Source organism: Lepidochelys kempii, chromosome 11, assembly GCF_965140285.1.
Source record: "Lepidochelys kempii isolate rLepKem1 chromosome 11, rLepKem1.hap1, whole genome shotgun sequence".
Classification (NCBI taxonomy): Eukaryota; Metazoa; Chordata; order Testudines; family Cheloniidae; genus Lepidochelys; species Lepidochelys kempii.
Genome location: NC_136390.1, coordinates 63,512,094 through 63,532,987, shown reverse-complemented (window position 1 = coordinate 63,532,987; position 20,894 = coordinate 63,512,094). Strand labels below are relative to the sequence as shown.

The window sequence follows — 20,894 nt, the reverse complement described above, 5'->3', positions numbered from 1 at the left end:
CGACGGGACTTTGAACGGCCAGGTCGGCAGTGCTGACCAGAGCCGCCACGACCCAGTGCCTTCCATTCCGAGACCAGTACTGGGTTGCGACCTGCAGTTTGAAAACCACTGTCTTAGGGTGGTGGCTTGATTCAGTTTAGCTTCAGGTCTTATCTAACTGCAGGTTTACGCTGGTTTAACAAAAGGTATGATTTCAGACCGATTCTAGTGACGTTGGTGCAAAAGGCTGTGCAGATACTCAAAGCAGTTTAAATCTGGCTTATGCCAAATTTGCTTAAGTCAATCCTTTACCTTCTTACACAAAGCCAAAATAAGAAACTTACAAAAAGAATTGAGAGCATTTACACAGGGCTCTGCACCAGTTCAACTAAATCAGTTTCAAAACCAATTAAAGTTAAACCAAGGCAACTTTCTTGGGTAGACAAGATCTAAGAAAAGCCAGTGTGGGGAGGCTCCTACAGTTTGCATTAGCCTGAACCCACTCCCTCCATATTTACCCACAGTACTTAAGAACCATGGATTTTATCGATGGTGATGTCCCTTGAGTTTGTACGGCCTTGTTCATGGACAGTCATCATGGTCTAGCTGCTAACCTAAACCTCGCCTAGGTTTAGGCGGCCTTGTTCATGGACAGTCATTGTTGTCTAGTCATCGTTAGTCTAGCTGCTAACCTTTTGTGTTTTTTTTACTTTTGACAAGGATTTTTTTTAATTATCTGCAACTGTTGAGTCAATATCCTTAATTTATGATCAACAAAGTTAATGTTACAATTTAAGCTCAGTGAATTGAATTATATGTTGACAGTGTACCTAGGTGAGGGTTATTTGTGACATAATTTCAGAGCACCAGTCCCTTGTGTATAAAGCTAAATCTAAATAAATGGTATAAAAAAAAGTCTCCTTGGCACCATTTTTTTCTTTTATTGAAACACTGCGGCATGAATAGGGCGATTGGGTGATTGTTCAGGCCTTAAAGCTAATCTACCTTCAAACCCTAGCCCACTGGGGAAAGTCCTCTAGATTCTAGCTAATAATAATATTTTTCTCTTCTTGGGTTGGATCCAATGCCATGTCTACAATACAGAGACTATACCAGCATAGCTATGGCACCGTCTCTATGCTGGCATAACCCCATAGTTTAGATGCAGTCTATGCCAAAGGAAGTGTGTTTTCCATCGCTGTAGGAACACCACCTCCCTTCACGATGGTAGCCAGGGCGACAGAAGCATTCTTCCATCAACCCTAGCCACATCGATACTGGAGGTTAGGTTGCTATAGCTGCATCACTGAGGGGTGTGGATTTTTCACACTCCAGAATGACGTAGCTATGTCAATCTAAATTTTAAGTGTAGACTTGGCCTAAAGCTTATCGAAGTCAATGAATTTCACTGGGCTTTGAGCTTTAGTCCCTCCCATCTGAGGATCTCAAAGCACTTTACAAACGATTAATGACTGGATTTTCTGAGGTGATGAGCACCTACCACTCCTTTTGCAATTAATGAGAGCGGTGGCTGCTCAGCAACTTTGAAAACCAGGCCATAAATCTCTCACTGCCACCGTGAAGTAGAAAGACCATGTCACCCACTACTGAAATGCAGCCACCTCTGGCTTGTCTGCCTGACAGAATGTTGCCATGTTCAAAGACCGTTGCCAAGAAGTCTTAGCTAACAGTGATTGAGTAGTCAGTATAGGCAAGGGGAAATAGTGTTCACCACTGAGTCAGCTGGTGTCATGATCAGAGCCCATCCTCACCTGTTCCTTACTTCTGTAGTCTTTTCCTGTGGGAGAGCAGGCCTCATGGAGAAACAAAGAGCAAGATTTTGGAAAGGGGTGGCAGGATACTTCAGTCCCAGGGTTTGTCAGAACTTGGTAGCGCACTGATCTTTCATCTTTGGAGACCTGGGTTCAGATCTTGATTTAGGTCATAAGTGAGAACAAAGGTGATGATCGCATTGGTGTGCATCACAGAGTACAATGAGCTGTCTCTGGCCAGGAGGCACCCCTGGAATTGCCTCCACTGTTCTGCATCAGCAAGAATATGATGACTAAGCATTTCTCAAATTTTAAAAGACAACATACATAAAAATGCCCCATCCCTGGCTTTGTGGCCGATGACAATGTTTTAATTTGCTGTGTTATGCTGAAGTGCACTTGGGTTCATTTCTGTAAATATAATGTTTAAAAATCTATGAGGGCAAAGGTTAATAAACTAGATCAGCCTTGGAGAGGTGTGGGAATTTGAAACAAACAAGGTGGAAGCCCGGAGCACTTAAATCCCATTATGATGTCATGGGACTTAGGTGCTTGAGCATCCTTAGGCTCAGTAGCGAGGCCGGGAATTTAATGGATATTCAACTACCCTGTCACCTCTAATGTGGTCCCTCCAGGTCACGGTTAAGGCAAGTTAACCTTGTGGGGAAGTTTTTAGTGCCACTGTCTCTGCTCTATCAGGTCTGTGCATCCGTGCCCCAGGGATGGGAAGCCAAAGCTTCTTGCCAGCACTAAATCCACTATTTAAAATACAGGAAGAAAAAGATGATGAGAAAATGGACAAGAAGGGAAGTGCCTCTAAATGTCTACGGGTGACTCTTGTGTTGTCACGTCTTAGACCAGAGTGATTCCTCCCCCACCCCTTCCCACCCAACCCTAAAAAAAAATTCAATCAGGAGTGTAAATCCTCTACTCCTCAGGTGCCTTTGGACTTCATCCCCCTGATGAAACCAGCTGTGATAAAGAGCAACGAGTTAATGTTTGACTGAAACCAGAGGAGCCACACGGTGTAACCATGTTCCTGATAAGACCTCCTCTTACCTCCTTATTTGCCTTACAAGGTGAGTGAGTTGTGTTTCTACATCTTCTTCCCCCCATCTCGCCTTTTCAGTCAATAGGATTAGACACAGCAGGAAGTTTTGGCTCATCTCTAGGCATCAGTGGGAAGCAGAGGGCCTGATGGTTGGGAAGCAGCTTTTTCCATCGTGCGCCTTTTCATTTTATGAGCGTTTAAATGAAGTGAGCTGTAGCTCACGAAAGCTTATGCTCAGATAAATTTGTTAGTCTCTAAGGTGCCACAAGTCCTCCTCATTCTTTTTAAATGAACTAAGTTGCCCAAAAATATATTCCATCCGCTGCCAGGGGCCATTTCGGGTAGGAGGCACGAGGGACCTTGATTTCAGTTTGGGTCAATAACCTCATAGCTGTGATTTTTCCTGCCCCTCCCAACCTATGGTGCATAGTAAACACTTTGGAACTGCCTCCTTGCAGTAAAGTATAACTACTGCAATAAAATCTTACCTTGAAGGCCCTTGTTTTCCTTGCAGATGGAGTGAGAATGTACTTAACTGCTACTTATATTAACCCGCTCTGTTAACTGCTCAGTGGGGCTGAGCTTTACCTTCTTCAGCCCAGGCATGGAAGGATGTAGAAATGCCCTGTTGGGATCCGGTGAGCTCTCCGGGCCCCACAGGAACCAGGTGCCAAGTGCTAGTTGAGATCAGCAAGCTAGGGGCAGTGTACCTCTCCCCTCCCAGTGTGCTGTCAGTGAGGGTGATGTGGGCCATAAATCAGAGAGGACCTCGCGGGGAATAAGGCTGAATAGACCCCTGCCACAGCCACCCTTCTACATTGTTTTCCTCCTGGTGGGTTCATTTATATCCCTCATCCTGAGGGCACACCCATTGCTAGAGGCCCCTCTGGGAGCACCATCACAGGCAGAGCACCCCGTCGCTATATCTCTGAAGTCCAATCCGCTGGGAGAAACCAGATGTTCAGGTCATTTTTGCCCGTTCACGCCCTATTTGCTCTACAGCAGAGTCAGCTGGACCAACTCAAGATTCTTTGTAGTCCCAGCCCCTTGCTCACAAGCCACAGTGGAGGAATCACCTTATAACCACTCACGTCACCTGAGCATACTAATCTACCCAGAAACACTTTTCCTCATTCAAAATTCACCCTTTCCGTGCCTAGGGCCGAATGATTCGCCATTGGGTTGCGTAGGAGAAATGATCCCAGCACTGTGCTCCAAGTCTGCTTCGGCACCTTGTGATAGTCATTTGTGACCAGTGCGAAGCGGGTGTCGCAGGCTACCAAACGAGAACACACCGGTGTAAATGACTTCCCAAGGCTCAGGGCAGTGGAGAATTGGGCCCTTCTTCTCTAGTAGTCTCTTCATATCGGAATTGAAAGCTTCCACCTAAAATGTGAATTGGTTGTGCCCGACTTCCCTGTGTTACCAAGGAAGTCGGACTAGATAGATGGTCACAATGGTCCCTTCTGGCCTTGGAGTCTATGAACTTTAATAATCTTTCAATTACTCATTTTTTAACAGGCAGTCCACATAGCGGAATTAGAATGTAACCTTTCTACCAGCTGTACGTGGCCACAGCAAGGGCCAGGTTCAATGAGTCTATGGGAACCTTTCTAAAATAAAAGTAACGTATGGCTTGTGCCCCATCCAGAGCCAGACCCCAGCTCTAGGGAACTAACATTTTACCTCCCTCGTCAGCTTCCCTGCTCGCTTGGCATAAACAGTACAACATAAATAGGGCCCTGCCAAATTCACAGCCATGAAAAATGCATCACGGACCATGAAATCTGATCTCCCCCTGTGAAATCTGGTCTTGTGTGCGCTTTTACCCTCTACTATACAGATTTCACAGGGGAGATCAGCGTTTCTCAAATTGGGGGTCCTGACCCAAAAGATTATTTGGGGGGGGGGGTCGCGGTATTGCTGCCCTTTACTTCTGTGCTGCCTTCAGAGCTGGCGGCTGGAGAGCAGCGGCTGTTGGTTGTGCGCCCAGCTCTGAAGGCAGCACCTCACCAGCAGCAGCGCAAAAGTAAGGGTGGCAAGACCAGACCACGCCACCCTGAGTTCTGCGCTGCTGCCTTCAGAGCTGGGTGGCCGGAGAGCAGCTGAAGTGAGGGTAGCAATACTGCAAACCCCCCCTACAATAACTTTGTGCCCACCCCCACCTCCCCTCCTTTTTGGGTCAGGACCCCTACAATTACGACCCCGCGAAATTTCAGATTTAAATAGCTGGAATCATGACATTTATTATTTTTAAAATCCTATGGCTGTGAAATTGACCAAAATGAACCATGAATTTAGTAAGGCCCTAAACATAAAACTCTGGAGAGAAATGCACTGGTGTGAAATTACAGGTGTAAATGAAGCAACGAGAGCTAGCTTTTCACCCCTTGGGGGAAGTAGAGCGTTCCAGCCCCCTAAGCCATCTAGCTCTGAGACTTGCAATCCCATTGTAGCAAAATGACCAATGATGGGGGGGGGCTGAGAACTGCTGCATGAACCAGTATGCCAATCGTCTCTGGAAAGGAAAAGGATTCCTGGGGCTTTGCGTACACAGTTATGGTTTGTCTTTTAAAAGGGCTCCTGTTTAATTAAACAGCAGCCAAAATAGCATTTCAGACACCAGGCTAGTCAGGAGGGTCTTGTGTTACCATCAAGGCAAAGAGCTGAAAAGCACATCAGCTAATCGGGTGTCACAAGTCAAACCAGACAAGGTCTTCACAGCGACTAGGAGTAAATTCCAGCCATTTGAAGCACAGACAAATAAAAACCTTGGCATTGGGGTGGTGAGTATGCTGAAGAGCTGTTTCATTGCCTATAGTAAAAGACTCTTGAATTTCTGCAGTCTGAATTGCTCAGACACTAAAAATGAGGTTAGTGGGTTCATCTGGAAAGAGAAATAAGGTAAGGGCTTGTTTCAAGAGTTGCACTTTCCATTCACTAGAGAACTCAGAGTTACTCACTACGTACAATGTCATAGCAAGTCAATAGCAAGAACCATATTAACAATGTAAGCAAGGTGTAAATACAATGCCTGAGTAAGGACGTGTAGTCACTTGGCCCAAGTAAGACAGCAGCGGGCAGACATCGAGCCTACGTATGTAACAACTGAAACCAAGGTGTCCTTGTATTTAAGCACATTTGTTTACAAACTAACCTCACTGGTCTGTGACTAATGCCATAGGCAGGTACATAATGTGCAACTGCTAAGCCAAAGTGCACTGAAAATCCAATGTCTGGTTCTGCCACGCTCTTCACGGGGAGTAATGCCTTGTGCTGAATTTTTGTCCCGGAGTCCAATGGGCACAGAACCTTGCCCTTCAAGCCCTGAGGATAACATTCAGCCCTGAGGCACACGTGTGCGCCTGCTGTTGAAATCAATCTGTGTTGGGCATGCACAGCTGTGGACAAACCTTGGCTTTAAACAGGCTGAGCGGGGGCCAGATTCAGCACCCGGGAATAGCACCTTACCCTGGGCATGGTTTCAGTGGCCGCAAGGTTGGGCCCACAAACAGGGACAGATCCGACTGACATCAGTGGAAGTGGCACCACTATGAGAGAGACCCGAACTGGGCCCACGGCGTTGAAGTGAGGGGTTGAGAAATACAAACGGTAGCAGTTGACAAGTGTGGCAGATTCCTGGTAAAGATGAAACTGGGGGCACGTGGGTTCGGTAGCGAGTTAACCCGAGATGGCACCGGGTAAAATAAGGAGGGTGTAATAGACGTACACAGTAGTGACATTGTTAACCGGACCTACAGGTTTATGTCAAGTGCTGCTCCGGGGCCATAAAGCACTTCTGTGAAGGAGTCAGGGCAAAGGGACAGACAAAAGAGGCTCCCTAAATAAGGCCCTTATCCAACTCCCGCTGAAATCAACATGACTCTTTCCAGAGAATTCAGTAGGAGCTAGATTGGATCCTACAAAGGGAAGGGAAGCCCAGATGGCTTGTTTGCTCCATTGACAGCATGTAACTAACCATGTTATCAGCAGTTCTGATTTGATCAGCTCCTCTCCACCTGTGGAGGGTGCTGGAAGGGGAGCATGTCAAATGGGATGGGGGAGTGGTTGTGTAGCGCTGTCTGTGGGGGACAGTGGTGGCTCCAGTGGTGAGGTGTGTGTCTCTGGGTGGAGGAGGAAAAAGTATGCCATGCTAGAGGCCAGTGTTTCATTTCCTTGCTTGTATGTTATGTGAAGGGCAACCTAAACTCACACACAATGCAGTTTTTGTGGGCACTAACTACTAGGGATCACCACCTTTTCTTGTGCTTCCATCTCACTGACCCCAGGCCTATGTAGAGTGTAAACCTAGATTTTCAAAGGAGCCTAAGGGCATTAGACACCCAAATACCCTGGAATTTCAATAGGGGTTGGGTATCTAACACCCTTTGGCTATAGGCAGCACAGAGCAAGCTAATGCAGAGTGGAGTTCTTGACTGTGTCTCTAGCATTTGTGGTTTCAAGGCAGAGCCTCGCTGAGACAGTGCTACAAAGAAAAAGCCAATGAGAGCACAACTGGTCGCGGGCCAGATTTATGGCACCACCACTGCAAACAGCACACGCTGTTCTGTAGCAGAGTGTCGGAGCCACACTCCAGTCGCTCTTCTGGACAACTCATCACACAGCCCCCTGGGCTGGCAGTACTGAACCAGCTTTTATTTAAAGCACAGCATTGTGGACATGACTGTCCCCAGAACCTGGGGTTCAGAGCCAGACTTGACAGCTGAACCCAACTTTTATAGTGGGCCAAACCACAACCCCAGGTCCAAACACCGTGATTTAGGGGGAAGTTTGGATCCAAGCTCAGTGTGGGTCCATCTCGACTAGACACTTTTGCATCCCTTTGTATGACTATGCCAACGTTTCTTCAAGACAGAATTGGAGCCCTTATTCGCGTTGCTTCCGAGAGTTGCTGGTCTCCCACAGGCTGTTGTTACTAGTCAGAGGTTTTGCTTCTTTGTCCAGGTAACTAGGATAGGTTTAAAGCAAAGCATTTAGCTGAAATGTCCCATCCTCTAGCTGTCTTGCAGCTTTCCACTTTTGGGGGGTTGTCTCCGTGCTTGCAGTCTGGTGGCCCGGTCCTGGACTATACTTCTCCAAAACCTCCTAGGCTTCCAAGAAAATCACTTCTGTGTAGGTATTTATGGGGCACTTGACACAGCGGAATGAATGTCTCATCCCAACGTGCCCGTGAGGCAGAGGGTGGCATCCCAGTTTCACCCATGTGGAATTGAGGTACAGAGGACACATTAGATTTTTTCTGAGACAGAGCTGATGAGGATGGTTCTCAGTGGGGGCCGCTGGGTGAGGAGGTTTTTAGCCTCTACTCCCACGTCACTTGCCCAAGGACACACAGGCGGTGTCTGGCAGAGCCTGGACCACCAGATGGTCCTTCCTCTCCAAGCCCATCAGCCTTTTGTTCTTTCTCCTACCCCATTATTGTTGCTCCTCTCCTATTCCAGATGCTTAGTTTGGAGGTGTTGGGTTTTGATCTTGAACCAGCGTCTCACCCATCCGGACAGAACTTCTGCTGCAAATGCCAGAGCAGATGCGGATCTTGTGCCAGAGCAACTTTGTTGGAATGAACAGAGTCACTCCCCAAGATATGTGATGTGAGACTCTGACCTCACCCAATAGTCACACTAGCTCCCTTAGCCTATGACCCTTCATGTCATGTCATATTTCATTCACCTGAGCTTTATCGCAGTTGAAGATGACACCCAGGTGTGTTCACACTTGTCCCCTCTGGTTGTACTAGCCCAGGAGTTGCCACGCCACAGACCAGCCACCCATCCTCCCCGCTGTACACAGTAGAGCACTGTCGTACTCGGTCACCTCTTGTTTCCCATTGGTCCTGGGCAGAAAGAAGAGTTTGAAAGTCCAGTTCATTCAGGGCTTTTTTAAACACAGCAGAGCACCAGGGCACCAGGCCTCACTGGGTTTTGTTTGTGTTCTTTTCCCATGAGTATTTAAGTGGTGCCCCCCACCCCCACCCCAGTCACATACGCTCTTTAGCCGCTGGGATCTTGAGACTGCTTGGCAGATTGAGACATTCCCTTTATCCCACACATACACACACTAAAAATCATTATTTTTACTCGTATCGTTATTAATTTTCTGCCAGCTCAGTGCAAACGGCGGCGTAGCTTGTGTGTGTGTCTTTTTCTCTCGCTCTCTTTCCCCGCCTTGTCGTCTTCTTTTTATTGAGGGGGCGCACTGATTGGAAAAGCCCACCTGCCCCCCTCCTCTTCCTCTCCAACCGTACAATTGTCACTGCCAATTAGTGCATTGTTCGGGCACACAATGGCGCTGTAGCCAGTGGAATGGGCTGCTTTTGTGCTTCTCCAGTCGGCCGTGGGGGCAGTCAAGATTCATTTAGGGCCTTACACAACATGGACAGAAAATGCTATCAGAAAAGCAAAGGGAAAAAAGAGAAGAAGCAGAAGAAGCGGTGGGGGGGGAGCAAGCGGTGTAGAAAAAGAGAGTGGGGAGGGGAATTGGCTATTCAAGGGTTAGGCCAACCTCATGAAAGGCCCAAGAGCCAGCGTTGCATTGAAGCCACCCCTTGGAACACAAAAAGGAACTAGGGTTTAATAGTAATTAGTGGGCTAACTGTGCAAAGAACACTCGGCCTTTTCAGTGGATTGTTCCAACTTTTACTTCTTCCCTCTCCCTCCCCTTACAAATTGGGGCGGGGGGAGAAAAGCTACAGGGCTGGGAGTCGGCGGCACTTCAGTGCTCACCACATTCTGTAGAGGGCCATTCAGCGCTTCTTTTTGACAGGTAAATTGGATTTTATTCTCTGAAGCTTGTAGCCAATTACACAGGGTATTTTGCAGCCGGGGCGCGACATATGGGTACGGTTTTGCAGTCAACGTTTGGCTTGTTTCAAGTACCTTTAGAGCCGCCCCGTCCCTTTTTGCAGCCTGGGGAGTTGCGCGCAGAGGCCAAGCCTCGGCCGCTTTTAACCAGGGCACATTCTTGTGCTTTTAATCGGCACAACGTGCTTCCAGGGGATCTTTTTTCCTTTCCTCGTAAAATACATAGATTGAAAGTTGGGACTTTTACGGAATTCAGCTGGGGCCAGAGGTGGCAGCAACACGAAACTGGTCCCATCAGTTTAGCGGCTATAAGGGATCCACTTGGTTAAAAACCAAACAGACCGAATCCCAGCTCTTTCTAGAGCTTTGTATGCATTTGCTCAGCATGGAAGCTGGCTGTCTTCGTTTTGCCCTGAGAGTCTCTCCTGAGATGCAAAAAGAAAAGGAGTACTTGTGGCACCTTAGAGACTAACCAATTTATTTGAGCATGAGCTTTCGTGAGCTACAGCTCACTTCATCGGATGCAGATGAGATGTGATGATCCTGAGATGACCCATCTCCCCTGTTCTATGTCCCTTCTCCAGCCCACTCTCACTCACAGTAGGACTCAATGGGAACATCTACACTGCAATTAACCACCTGCCGCTCACCCGTGTCAGCTGACTTAGGCTTGCGAGGCTCCGTCTATGGGAGGGTCCCAGAGTCCTGGCTCCAGCCTGAGCCTGAATGGCTACACAGAAATTAAACAGCCCCCTAGCCCCCGCGCCCAAGTCAGATGAAACAGGCCAGCCGTGGCTGTTGAAGTGCAGTGAGGCCATACCCAGTCTGTGGTCACTGAAATGCTCTAAAACGCAGTTTGTCTGAACTTGTTTCCATTAGCTAGGGTAGGAGGGCGGCCAAACCATGTTTACATTCTGTTCCAGGGTTTCCAAACTCAGTGTGTGGCTAAGCCAGTTCCCGGCCAAATGTAGACAGGGCTGCAATGTACAACTCCACTGCAATGCAAAACCCACGCCATGGGGTCTCAGGGCCCGGGTTAATTGGCTCAGGCTCACAGGACTCAGGCTGCAAGCCTAAAAATAGCAATGTGGATGTTTGCGTTTGAGCCAGAGCCTGGCCTTTGAGACCCCATGCAAGGGCGGAACGGAGGGGGCCGGGGGCATGGCCCAGACACTTTTTACCGGCCATAAGGGTGAGCGACGGGGAGGAGGAGGCAGAGAGGAGCGAGCCGGGGGTGGGTGGGGGGGGCAGGGCCTCAGAGGGAAGGGGCGGCATGGGAGTAAGGGGGCGGGGCCAGGGTTTGGGTGCCGGTGGCCCCACACACTTTTAGGGAGCGTCTCCCGGTCCTGACGCCATAAGGGGGCGGGTCTCAGAGCCCAGGCATCAGCCTGAGCCCAAACGCCTACACTGCAATTTGTAACCCTGCAGCCTGAGCCTCGTGAGCCCGAGTCAGCTGGCCTGGTCCAGCCGCGCCATGCTACAGGGCTTTCATTGCAGTATAGATGGAGCTGCAGGGGCACCATCTCTCCTCTGGAGCCCATTCAGTTAACCAGCAGGAGGCACTAGGGAACAACTTAATGCCCTCCTCCCTCTCCCCCTGGGTTAGATGCTGATCTCCTTTACACCAGTGGAGATCCCCTGACTTGAATGGAGTTGCTCTGAGGTGAGCACAGCAGCTGACCTGCTGTCTCTGCAGAATTCGCTCCCTGTCCCTGAATTTAGTGTTTGAGCTTAACCTGAACTCTCTTCTCGGCGAGTGGTATCCTGGGTTAGACTCTGTTTTATTTCCTTTACTGAATTTGGCCCTTTGTTGGATCAATGGCAGTGCATAAAAAGGTTTATCAAGCTGTTACAATGTACATTCTTGCACAGTTCGTCTTGTTAGGATTCCGCTCAACTCAAACAATGCTCACGTTTAGGTTTTATCAGACACCTCCTTGTTTATTTACCGGCATTGAGCAGCTGCCATGTCTTCCTATCTGCAAGTCAAATCAAAATAATTTTAGAAGGTTTTAACTTCATACAATCGTTCTTAGGCAGTGAACAATACAGGGCATCTCAACCCAAATCAGAAGTAAATACAGACACAGGATTATATGTTATTCTTTTCTCCTTTACACAGTGATGGCTCATAAATGAAATCTACAATGGAGAGCTGTATGGGTTAGTGGTTAGTTCACTAGCCTTTATCATCTCATGGGACCGGGATTCAAATTCTCCTAGGATACAAGGGATGATGAGCAGTGTCTGATCTCTGGTATAGCAGTGTGACTCCACAGAAGTTAATAGAGTTACTCTGGATTCACCCCAGTGTAATGAGATCCGAGTCCAGCCCTCTGAGTTTCGGAGTCTCTGATGGACATTTCTCAGTGTCATAGAAACCACGTCTTTACTATCAGGTGGCTGGTTCATGGCCTCCGTGAAATAGGTGTGGTTGTATTAATCCAGTTCCCAGTGAAAACAAGTCTGTAACCAGACTCCGAACCAGATGTGGGAGCAGCAGCAAAGAGACTGCCCCTTCCTGCCGGAATGACTCTGAGCCCACGTAGAGGACTTTAGGAATTCCGTTAGAGCCGGGTACATATTCATGCAGTGCACACATGATCACTAGAGCTCCCAGTTTCCATCCTTCAGGGGCTTGGGTTAGGGTGCTCTCTAGTAACACAGTACACATCCATATCTCACAAACCATCGCTGGGCCCTGATTAGCCATCTCACTGGCAGCCTCTGCACTGAGAGGCCAAGGATTAAACTTTCTTCTCATGCCCCCTCCCCTAAGGTGGTCAGTTCCTACAGACGCTTTGGCAGGGCACTGTGGGGAATCTTGCATGGCTGTTGCCCAAACTGTCCTTCCCTGACTGGAGGGCGACTCTGTTCTTCTCAGGTTTTGATACCACCATGGTAGCTGAGATGCTTCCAGCCAGGAATGGAGCCCAGTATCATTCAATAATGGTTTCCTCTCCATTCCTCCTCCGCGTAGAGGTAAGCTTGTGGGCATAGTGGGTATGAAAGGGTATGTCTGCACAGTGCCTGGGTGGGGGTTAGCTCTGCTCCAGCTAGTGCCTAAAAATCTCAGTGTGTGGCTGCAGCATCTCAGGAGGGCCACTCGTATATGTGCTGAGGGGGTTGAGTGGGATTGGACTGAGGCAGCCAGCCCAAGTCACCAGCCACGCCACGTTGCTATTTGTAAGTGCCAGATGGACTGGGAATTACACCTCCAGCTGCTGTGTAGACGGACCCTAGATGTGCGTGGCTGGGGAGGTAGGGAAGGCAGATTGAAGAAGCAGGCTGTGCAGATGGGCTGGAAGACACTGTGACCTTCGTGATAGCCCCCGAGAAAACCCCATCTCCTGTGCGAAGAGAGCTCACCTGATTCCGCTGCGCCCAAGGATCAGCGCTGGTGAGGTCAGTCCAGGCCCGGAAAGGGAGCAATCTTTGAGAGACTCTGAGCTCAGACCATTTGACACTTTGAGAAGGGCAAAGATCTTCCATGTAATGTGGTGTTGAGGAAAGTGGCGCCCAGCGGTGATGTGCTCTCAGTGACCCCTGCTGCAGTATTCTTCACCAGTGGCAGTTTCCTCGTGGCTGAGGCTGTCAAGCTCAAAGAAGCCACATTGCCATCAGTCAAACAGAGGCAGGTATTAACGTTGTCAGGTCATCCATGAGCAAGGGTGGAATGCAGGCTCCTAGCCACTGGGAGATGATAGAAGGTGTTTCTCAGGCAATCTGCTCTGAAAAAGGCCAGTGTCTGTGAGGGGTCCCAATGGACTCCTAGGTTGCAAAGAGTCTTGATGAGTTGAGGGCATGTGTCCTGGACCAATCGGGGCTGCCTCATGGTAGCAAGGTCACCGGTGTTTTCCTCTGCTTACCAGCATACCCTCTGTCTTGCTATGGTCTTCTGCAACTGCCGAGCTCAGCCAGGCACTGGGCTAGCTGGCTGTCAGGGGGGTTACTGCCAGCTGTGGCAGCCTGGCCAAGTTGTGGAACTTCTGCATATCATTGACATTTGAGCCCACAAAGTCCCATCGTTTCTCCTGGCAGTGGCATGTAAATATTGAATGAAAGCAGGGAGCGAGGGGCTGCCTGGGTCCCGCTGGTGGTAGAGAGGCAGTATTCCATCACGCCCATGTGGAAGAACAACACATGCTTGACGCCCAGGTGGAAGAACAACAGCTGTTGTGGACCATGTCTTTGGTCCCTGGCCTCTCTCGCTGGCAGGATGTCGTCATGGTGTGAGCCACCATATTACATGCTGCAGGGAGGGCCAGGATTACGAGTTTGGATGTGTCCCCTTTACCCATCAAATTTATTTCCCATTTCCATAGCATTAGTCTCTTTGCAACAGCTGTTGCTCTTAAACAGCCCTTGTTTTGTGGGCCACGGCTATTTCCTAACTCCCCAAAATCTCCTCATGTCAAAATGTTTGGGTTACTGCGGATGTCCGGTTTCCAGCCCATATTTAATCTACTTCTGCCATGAGCCCAGCAGTGATTTGCTGATGGGCAGAACCGAAGTGTCTGTAGGAAATGGCTGCAAGACCAGCGACAGTTCCAAAAAGTGCCATTCTCTTTTCATCCAGCTTTCTTTCATTTTTGTGTCCAGTAAATTTGATCTTGAGTTCATGCACGGGGTTCATTTGTATTTCAGCATGAGCTGTGTCCTTCGAGATAAACAATGTGACACACTAGGTCTGGCTCCAAACATTCCTCTGACCCACTTGAGCGTTTCAAGAATTTTAAAAGCACATATTGAGAATCTGAAGTGTCTGGTCTTAGCAAGAATGTCTAAAAGGTCATAGGAGGCTGGTTTGGGAGCACCCAATGTCTGAAGTTCACTAACTGGCTCATCTAAAGCCTCAGTTGAAAATACTGCTCGTGTGTGTGTATGGGGGGGGTCCCCCGTCTAGATGGAGGAAAACACACAGGTCTAGATTTTCAACAGCGACTGGTGATTTTGGCTGCCCCTGTTTTTGGATGGCCGACGTGAGACACTTCCAGGGGCCTGGTTTTCAGGAGGTGGGTGCCCTCTACTTTCTGAGACTTGGGCATCTTTAAGGTGTCTCAAGATGGGTGCCCAAAATCACTAGGCCCTTTTGAAAAGCTTGGTTGTAGCCTCTTGAAAGAGCTAGGGTATAGATGGGGCCAGTGTAGGGCTTTGCTTATTCCTACTGTGCGTGTCCCAGATAGTGACATTTTAATGAAAGGATGGGTTGAAATTTGGGTTTCTGAACATGGTTTGCATCTACGCTCAGCTATGACAGCCTTAGATTTGTATGGCTAGGAGGGACCACTGAATCAATTAGTTTGACCTCCTGTATAGCACAGACCATAGAATTTCATCCAGTTACTCCTGAACTGAGCCCAATAACCTGTGTTTGGCTAACGCATATCCTTCAGAAAGGCATTTGAAGGCTTCAGGACATGAAGAATCTATCATGTCCCTTGATTGTTTGTTCCTCTGGGTTAAAATGTGTGCCTTATTTCTAATTTGAATTTGTCTGGCTTTAACTTCCAGCCATTGGTTCTTGTTTTGCCTTTCTGTGCTGGAGAAGAGCCCTTTAGCACCCAGTACTTTCTCCCTGTGAAGGTGTTTATACACTGTAACTGAAACTGAGTTTATTTAAGGCTGAGTATAACACATAGGAACATAAGCACATTGCCAAATATTCTGGTCTGAAACATGGTACGCAAAGCCTTGTGCCACAATGGAATGGCTGTGCATATTTGACTCAAATAAATCGGTGCTCAAGGTAGAGGAATGAAGAGAAAATAGCTGTTTTAGGTTTCAGAGTAACAGCCGTGTTAGTCTGTATTCGCAAAAAGAAAAGGAGTACTTGTGGCACCTTAGAGACTAACCAATTAGGATGTTTGTTGGTCAAAAACAGCTTTGGTCTAAAAATATAGCACGTAATAATTAGCTTATATTATTTTCATCTCATAGAGGGACTGGATAGCTCCAAGAGGGGAGATGGAGCTTTTTGCCTCTGGATCCTCAGCTGGTATAAATCAGGGGAGCTCTTAGGAAGTCAGTGGAGCTATGCTGTTTAAAACCAGCTGACCATAGGTCAGCAATTCAAATCCAGCATAAGTCTGTACTGACCAGAACTTGTTGTTCCCATCTGATGGCTGCTCAACAGGGTCTGAGAAATAAGCCAGTGGGTCTCAGTCCAGTTCCAAAGAAAACCTCCACCTCATTGTCATTCACTGTCACCTTTGCACGATAAAATTTTGAGTGAACCATGGGCACTGAGCAATTTGTTCCCCCCAGGAAGCAGGAGTTCAGACACATTGATGGACAGTACGGGGCCAGGACTCTGGAAGAAGCTGTTGGAGTTCGTGCTTCAATTTGGCAACATTCATGAAACCCAAAATTCACTACAACTAGATTTTTAAACATACAAATTTCTACCCAACACCATCCCCCTTGCTGTTTAAAAATCCCAAATGAGCAAGCTATTTCACATTGCAAAGTACCCAGAGCAACCTCTTTTCAGGAAACATTTCACTATATGTAGCAATAGCCATTTCAGAACCCATCCAACTATGTATTTAAACACTCATTAAAGTCTTTTGGGTAAATAACACATGTTTTTAAAATTTTCTAAATACACAATAGGCCCTAACCCAATAGACCTTAATTGCTTTGAAGGAGCCATTAGATTCTATCAAGTCAATAGACTGGGGAAAGGGCTTAAAGTCGCTCACCATCTAGTTACATAACCCACAATTTTAAAGTCCATAAATAAGTATTTACACAATGAACACTGCGGGCTTTGCAAGAGCCATAGTAATTCATCATGTCAACTTCAGCATAGAGCCTTTTCTCTTTTCCAAGGGCCAGTGTAAAAAAAAAAAAATTTAAACCACAACTTGATGCTCCAAAAAGTACATATATGGAAAATGTCGGGCTGTGATGCACCGCAGTAGGGTCGCCAGGAAGATCAAAGGTAAAGCTCACAGGCTGTCCTTAGCGCCCACGTTGTTATCTTGGTAGTATGTCCGTCACCCACTTGTGACGCACAAAGCAAGCTGCCCTGTTCCTGAACGTGGGACTCTGGCTACATTGTTCAGAGGTAATGTAGGGCCTTGGCTTCATATTTATAAACCATTTTCCCTTGGTTCAGGTAGTCAGAAGCAAGGCTATGCAGTGAAACAACACGTGAGCAGGGAAGCCACACAAGTGCAATTATTTAGGTACAGTCCGTACATGTATTCCAGATACCCATGTGTTGAGTGTTTAGATACAGAAAATGTGTGTCTTCCAAGACATGCATCTGATTGATACATATGCATTATGTAAAAATAAAACAAATCATGCCTAATAGGGCAGTGCCCAGCAAGTGTGCTAGGCACTGTACATACACAGTAGGGGACAGTCCCTGCCCTCTTGAGTTTACGACGTAACTAGGCAAGCCAGACCCAGGACAGGGGAGGGGACAGAACACTCAAGCGGCATGACCAATCTGCTGGCAGCCAATGGCATATAAGTTCCACTTTGTGTGGCGGGGAGGGGGGGAGGCGTGTGGTTAATGAGGCTGGGATGAGAATTTAGAAAAGGGAGGGGGGCAAAGCTGGGGAGAAGAGGCTAAGAAGGGCAGATGTGGCATAAATGTGAGGTGAAGAGATTGCAATGGGGGCCAGTCAGCACAAGGCTGAGACAGACCAATCAAAACTGTAGGCAGTTCTCTGAATGTCCACAGGCCCTTCCCCGGCTTTGGTGGCTTCTGCTCTGACCTGCTGGAGTCACTGACTAACTCCTCTCTGCATTTTCGCCCCAAGACAACATGGCAGGAGGGAGGGGAGGCACTTATTCTCCTCTGCCTTGCACCTGGTGTTGCCATTTTCACCGGGAGAAAGAGGGTGCAATGCGCTACCAAATCTGCATGGTAGAGGTGAATGACTACCCATGGGCTAGGCCGTGGAGAATCAACCTCAGCAGCCTTGTGTAACTGGAAACATTTCCCTGCCACTGCTCGCACCAGTTCTGCTGTACTGAGTTTAGCAATGTTGGGATTGGCCTACCATAGATGGGCCACTCACAATTTTAGCACCATTTCAACTAACCCTGTTTGGAGCAGGTCTAATTGTCATGGTATTTAAACAGATGGTGGCAACCAGCAAAATATCTACACTGGGGCTTCCAGTGTTAATGCCAGCGGAGTTGACACAGTATTAACAAATATGGAAAGTATCTGTAAAACTCACCTAGTGTAGACAAGGGGGATGGCTGGTATCTTCAAAGAAAGCGAAGGGAGTTAGACATCCAACTGCCTTAGGTCTTTTTGGCAATCCCAGCTGATATGTACAAAAATCCCAGGATACCCTCATCAAGATAATTATTCAAGTTAATGCTTGTAGGCTAACAAAAGATCAATAAAAGAATCAAATACAGAAATGCTTGCCAGTTGATGTGTCTCATTCTTACCAGGAATAGCTCCACTCTCAGTGAGCAGAAATGATCTACAACAGCGATACTCAGACCTCAGTGGTTCAGGAGCCAAATTAGTGATCAACATTACCCAAAAGAGCCACAGTAGTGTGAATTCATTGTTTCATTTACTATCGATCCATCTATCTATCTAATTCTCACAGCAAAATGACTGGCTGAGTGGTCTACAATTGGCTAATAACATAGTAAAAGCATCCTGGTTGGTTAATAACTTAGATTGGTTAATAATTAAATCACACAGTTTTCATATCTTGTGCTGCAAAGAGCTGCAGGGGCCATATTAAAGAGCCACTTGTGGTTCCTGAGCTTGTCTGAGTATCACTGATCTACAATGACAAGGTCTATCTCATGTCAGCCTAGGCCAGCAGTCTCCTAGAAGGAAAGAGCCACATGACTTGCAAACAGAAACTGCTGGTAGAGTGCGGGATACACCAACATCTTTATTATATGGACTTTATTATATCTTATTTATTATATGGGGGGGAGGGATAGCTCAGTGGTTTGAGCATTGGTCTGCTAAACCCAGGGTTGTGAGTTCAATCCTTGAGGAGACCATTTAGGGATATTGGGGATTGGTCCTGCTTCAAGCAGGGGGGTAGACTAGATGACCTCCTGAGGTCCCTTCCAACCCTGATATTCTATGACTAAAGGTAAAGAGCTACATTATAAATTGACAATATTTATCAATCATGTACTCCCTTAGATTGTTAAGCTCTTTGGGGCAAGGCCAGTCTTTTCTGTGCTTATACAGCGCCTGGCAAACTGCGGTCCTGGTCTGTGACAGGGACCACAATACAAATAATACATTATAAGACCTATTTGTTTGTAATGTATTATGCTCACCTACGATACCGTAGAGGTAAGTAGTAATCCTATCAAATGTGCTTGCACTGTTACAATGCGTAATCCTATGATGGATGTTCTGCTATGTAGTCATTAAAAAAAAAACCCAGAAGCATAGACAAGCCAACAGATGCCTGCTACATTTCATGTACCCTCAGCGTAGAAAATAGAGCATTATTTATAGCCAGGCTCTAAGAGGTCTACACTATGTGAGGGGATCAATCTAAGTCATGCAACTTTAGCTATGTGAATAATGTAGCTGAAGTCAACATACTTCGATCTACTTACCACGGGGTCTTCACTGCGGTGTGTCAACAGGAGCCGCTCTGCCGTTGAGGCCCCTTGCGCTTCTCGTTGAGGTGGAGTACCGGAGTTGACACTAGAGGGATCGGCAGTCGATTTATTGTGTCTATACTAGACACGATAAATCAACCCCTGCTGGATTGATCGCTGCCCCTCAATCCGGCTGGTAGTGTAGACAAGCCCTTAGATGCATCTGGACCAGTGGCAAAAACCTGCAACAAACTAACAGCTGATAGAACAACTGGAAGCCAGAGCTTCGCTGTTTCCCCTAACCCGCATGTACACACTTCCCAGGACATATTATAACAAACTGACGTGAAACCACTCATAAAAATAAAAAACACTAACAGAAAAAGAAGAGGATGCCGTGGGTTTGCATTCAGCCATTCCTAATTACACAGTAAACATCACAGAAGACTGTCCTCTGCCACATACCATAGTTTGGATAAGGAACCAAAGGCCATAGTGAAATTTCCAATGATTGTTTACTGCCAGTCTCCTAATTTACAGAAACTCTTGATCAGGGGAGAATTAAAAAGCTGCGAGTCGTGCCAGGGAGTGGGCTATTGTACTTCAGAGAGAAGGGTGGCTTGTAAATAGCCACAGCCAGCTTCTGTGTAGCTTCAGCACAGGCAAACCTTAGCTTAACAGAGCTCCGTGGATGTGATTTGTGATTGTATCAGTGTCGAGAACCCAGAAAACAATACACGGGGCCAAAACTATGACGAGTTACAGGTAGGGTTTAGACAGCACAGCCTAGCTATCATCATTACAAACCTTGGCCTGCCAGGCACCAAAATGTTTAAATCAACACTGGCTGGCTGCTCTAGTTCGGTTACAAGCAGGAATTACGGGAGGAAATCTCTGGTTGGTGTTATACAAGAGTTACTTTAGCTGATCGTAATGGTCCCTTAAACGCTATGAATCTGTGACCATTTTGACAGCAATGACCACAGAATCAGCACGAAGGCACTACACTAATGGGCGCTGTAGAAATACCGACAATAGCTATAGAGATTAGCTAGCTGATGAACATTTTCCCCACCGGAGAAGTGTCCGTGTCAAGGTAAGAAAAACTTGATGAACGAAGGAATGTCCAGATTTAGTCTCCTAACCTGCTACCTGGTAGGCTGAGCACTGAGGACAATGCTTTCATCTGAGTGAAATGGGCCAGTGTGACACACGCCATCCGTGTCCCGTGGCACATACCACGCACTGCTTGGCTGGGGCACTGTGAAAAATATTGTCTGTCTGGTAGCCAATGGGCTGCCGATTTTACCTCCAGAAGAAGGCAAAAGCTGGAGCTTATTTTGTGTCCGGCCGCTGTTTAGATTCTCATGGGAGTGTGCGTGGGAGGTCAGCAGTGGCTTGAAGGCAGAGGGGGAGCTGCCCCCCCCACACAAGCAAAGTAGGGGAAGCTGTGGGGAGGAGCATGGCTTACCCAAGCCTACCTGGAAGGTGGTGGATCATTATGGGGTCAGTGCTGTGAGTCCCCCCCCCCCCCGCCCCAAATTGCTATCAGGGGTCCTGCTGCTCAAGGCCCCTGCCTTAGCACTGATGCATGCAGTCAGCAGCGGTGACTTCCTAGTGATTTCCCAGCCCTGCAATCTGGTGTTTCCTGTTAGCTGGCAGTGGAGGATTTGGCCATATCTGCACACAATGGGGACATGACACTTT

The 20,894-nt window shown here is 47.5% G+C and overlaps 1 protein-coding gene and 1 long non-coding RNA gene across 2 annotated transcripts in view; one reads left to right on the top strand and one right to left on the bottom strand.

Moving 5' to 3' along the window:
- PLEKHM3 (pleckstrin homology domain containing M3) overlaps nt 1-2,922 on the top strand; it is a 133,702-nt gene extending 130,780 nt beyond the window's left edge. The window contains exon 8 of the mRNA XM_073306631.2: nt 2,690-2,922. Within this exon, the coding sequence (XP_073162732.1) occupies nt 2,690-2,714 (25 nt within the window). The 3' untranslated portion in view covers nt 2,715-2,922. The remainder of the gene's footprint in view (nt 1-2,689) is intronic.
- An 8,162-nt stretch (nt 2,923-11,084) lies between these two features.
- LOC140895858 (uncharacterized) lies at nt 11,085-20,364 on the bottom strand. The gene is made up of 3 exons (XR_012154376.1): nt 19,203-20,364; nt 17,828-17,945; nt 11,085-11,602 (listed from the first exon to the last, which is right to left on the bottom strand). It is a non-coding gene; the product is annotated as an uncharacterized LOC140895858 (long non-coding RNA).
- Nucleotides 20,365-20,894: the final 530 nt, after the last annotated feature.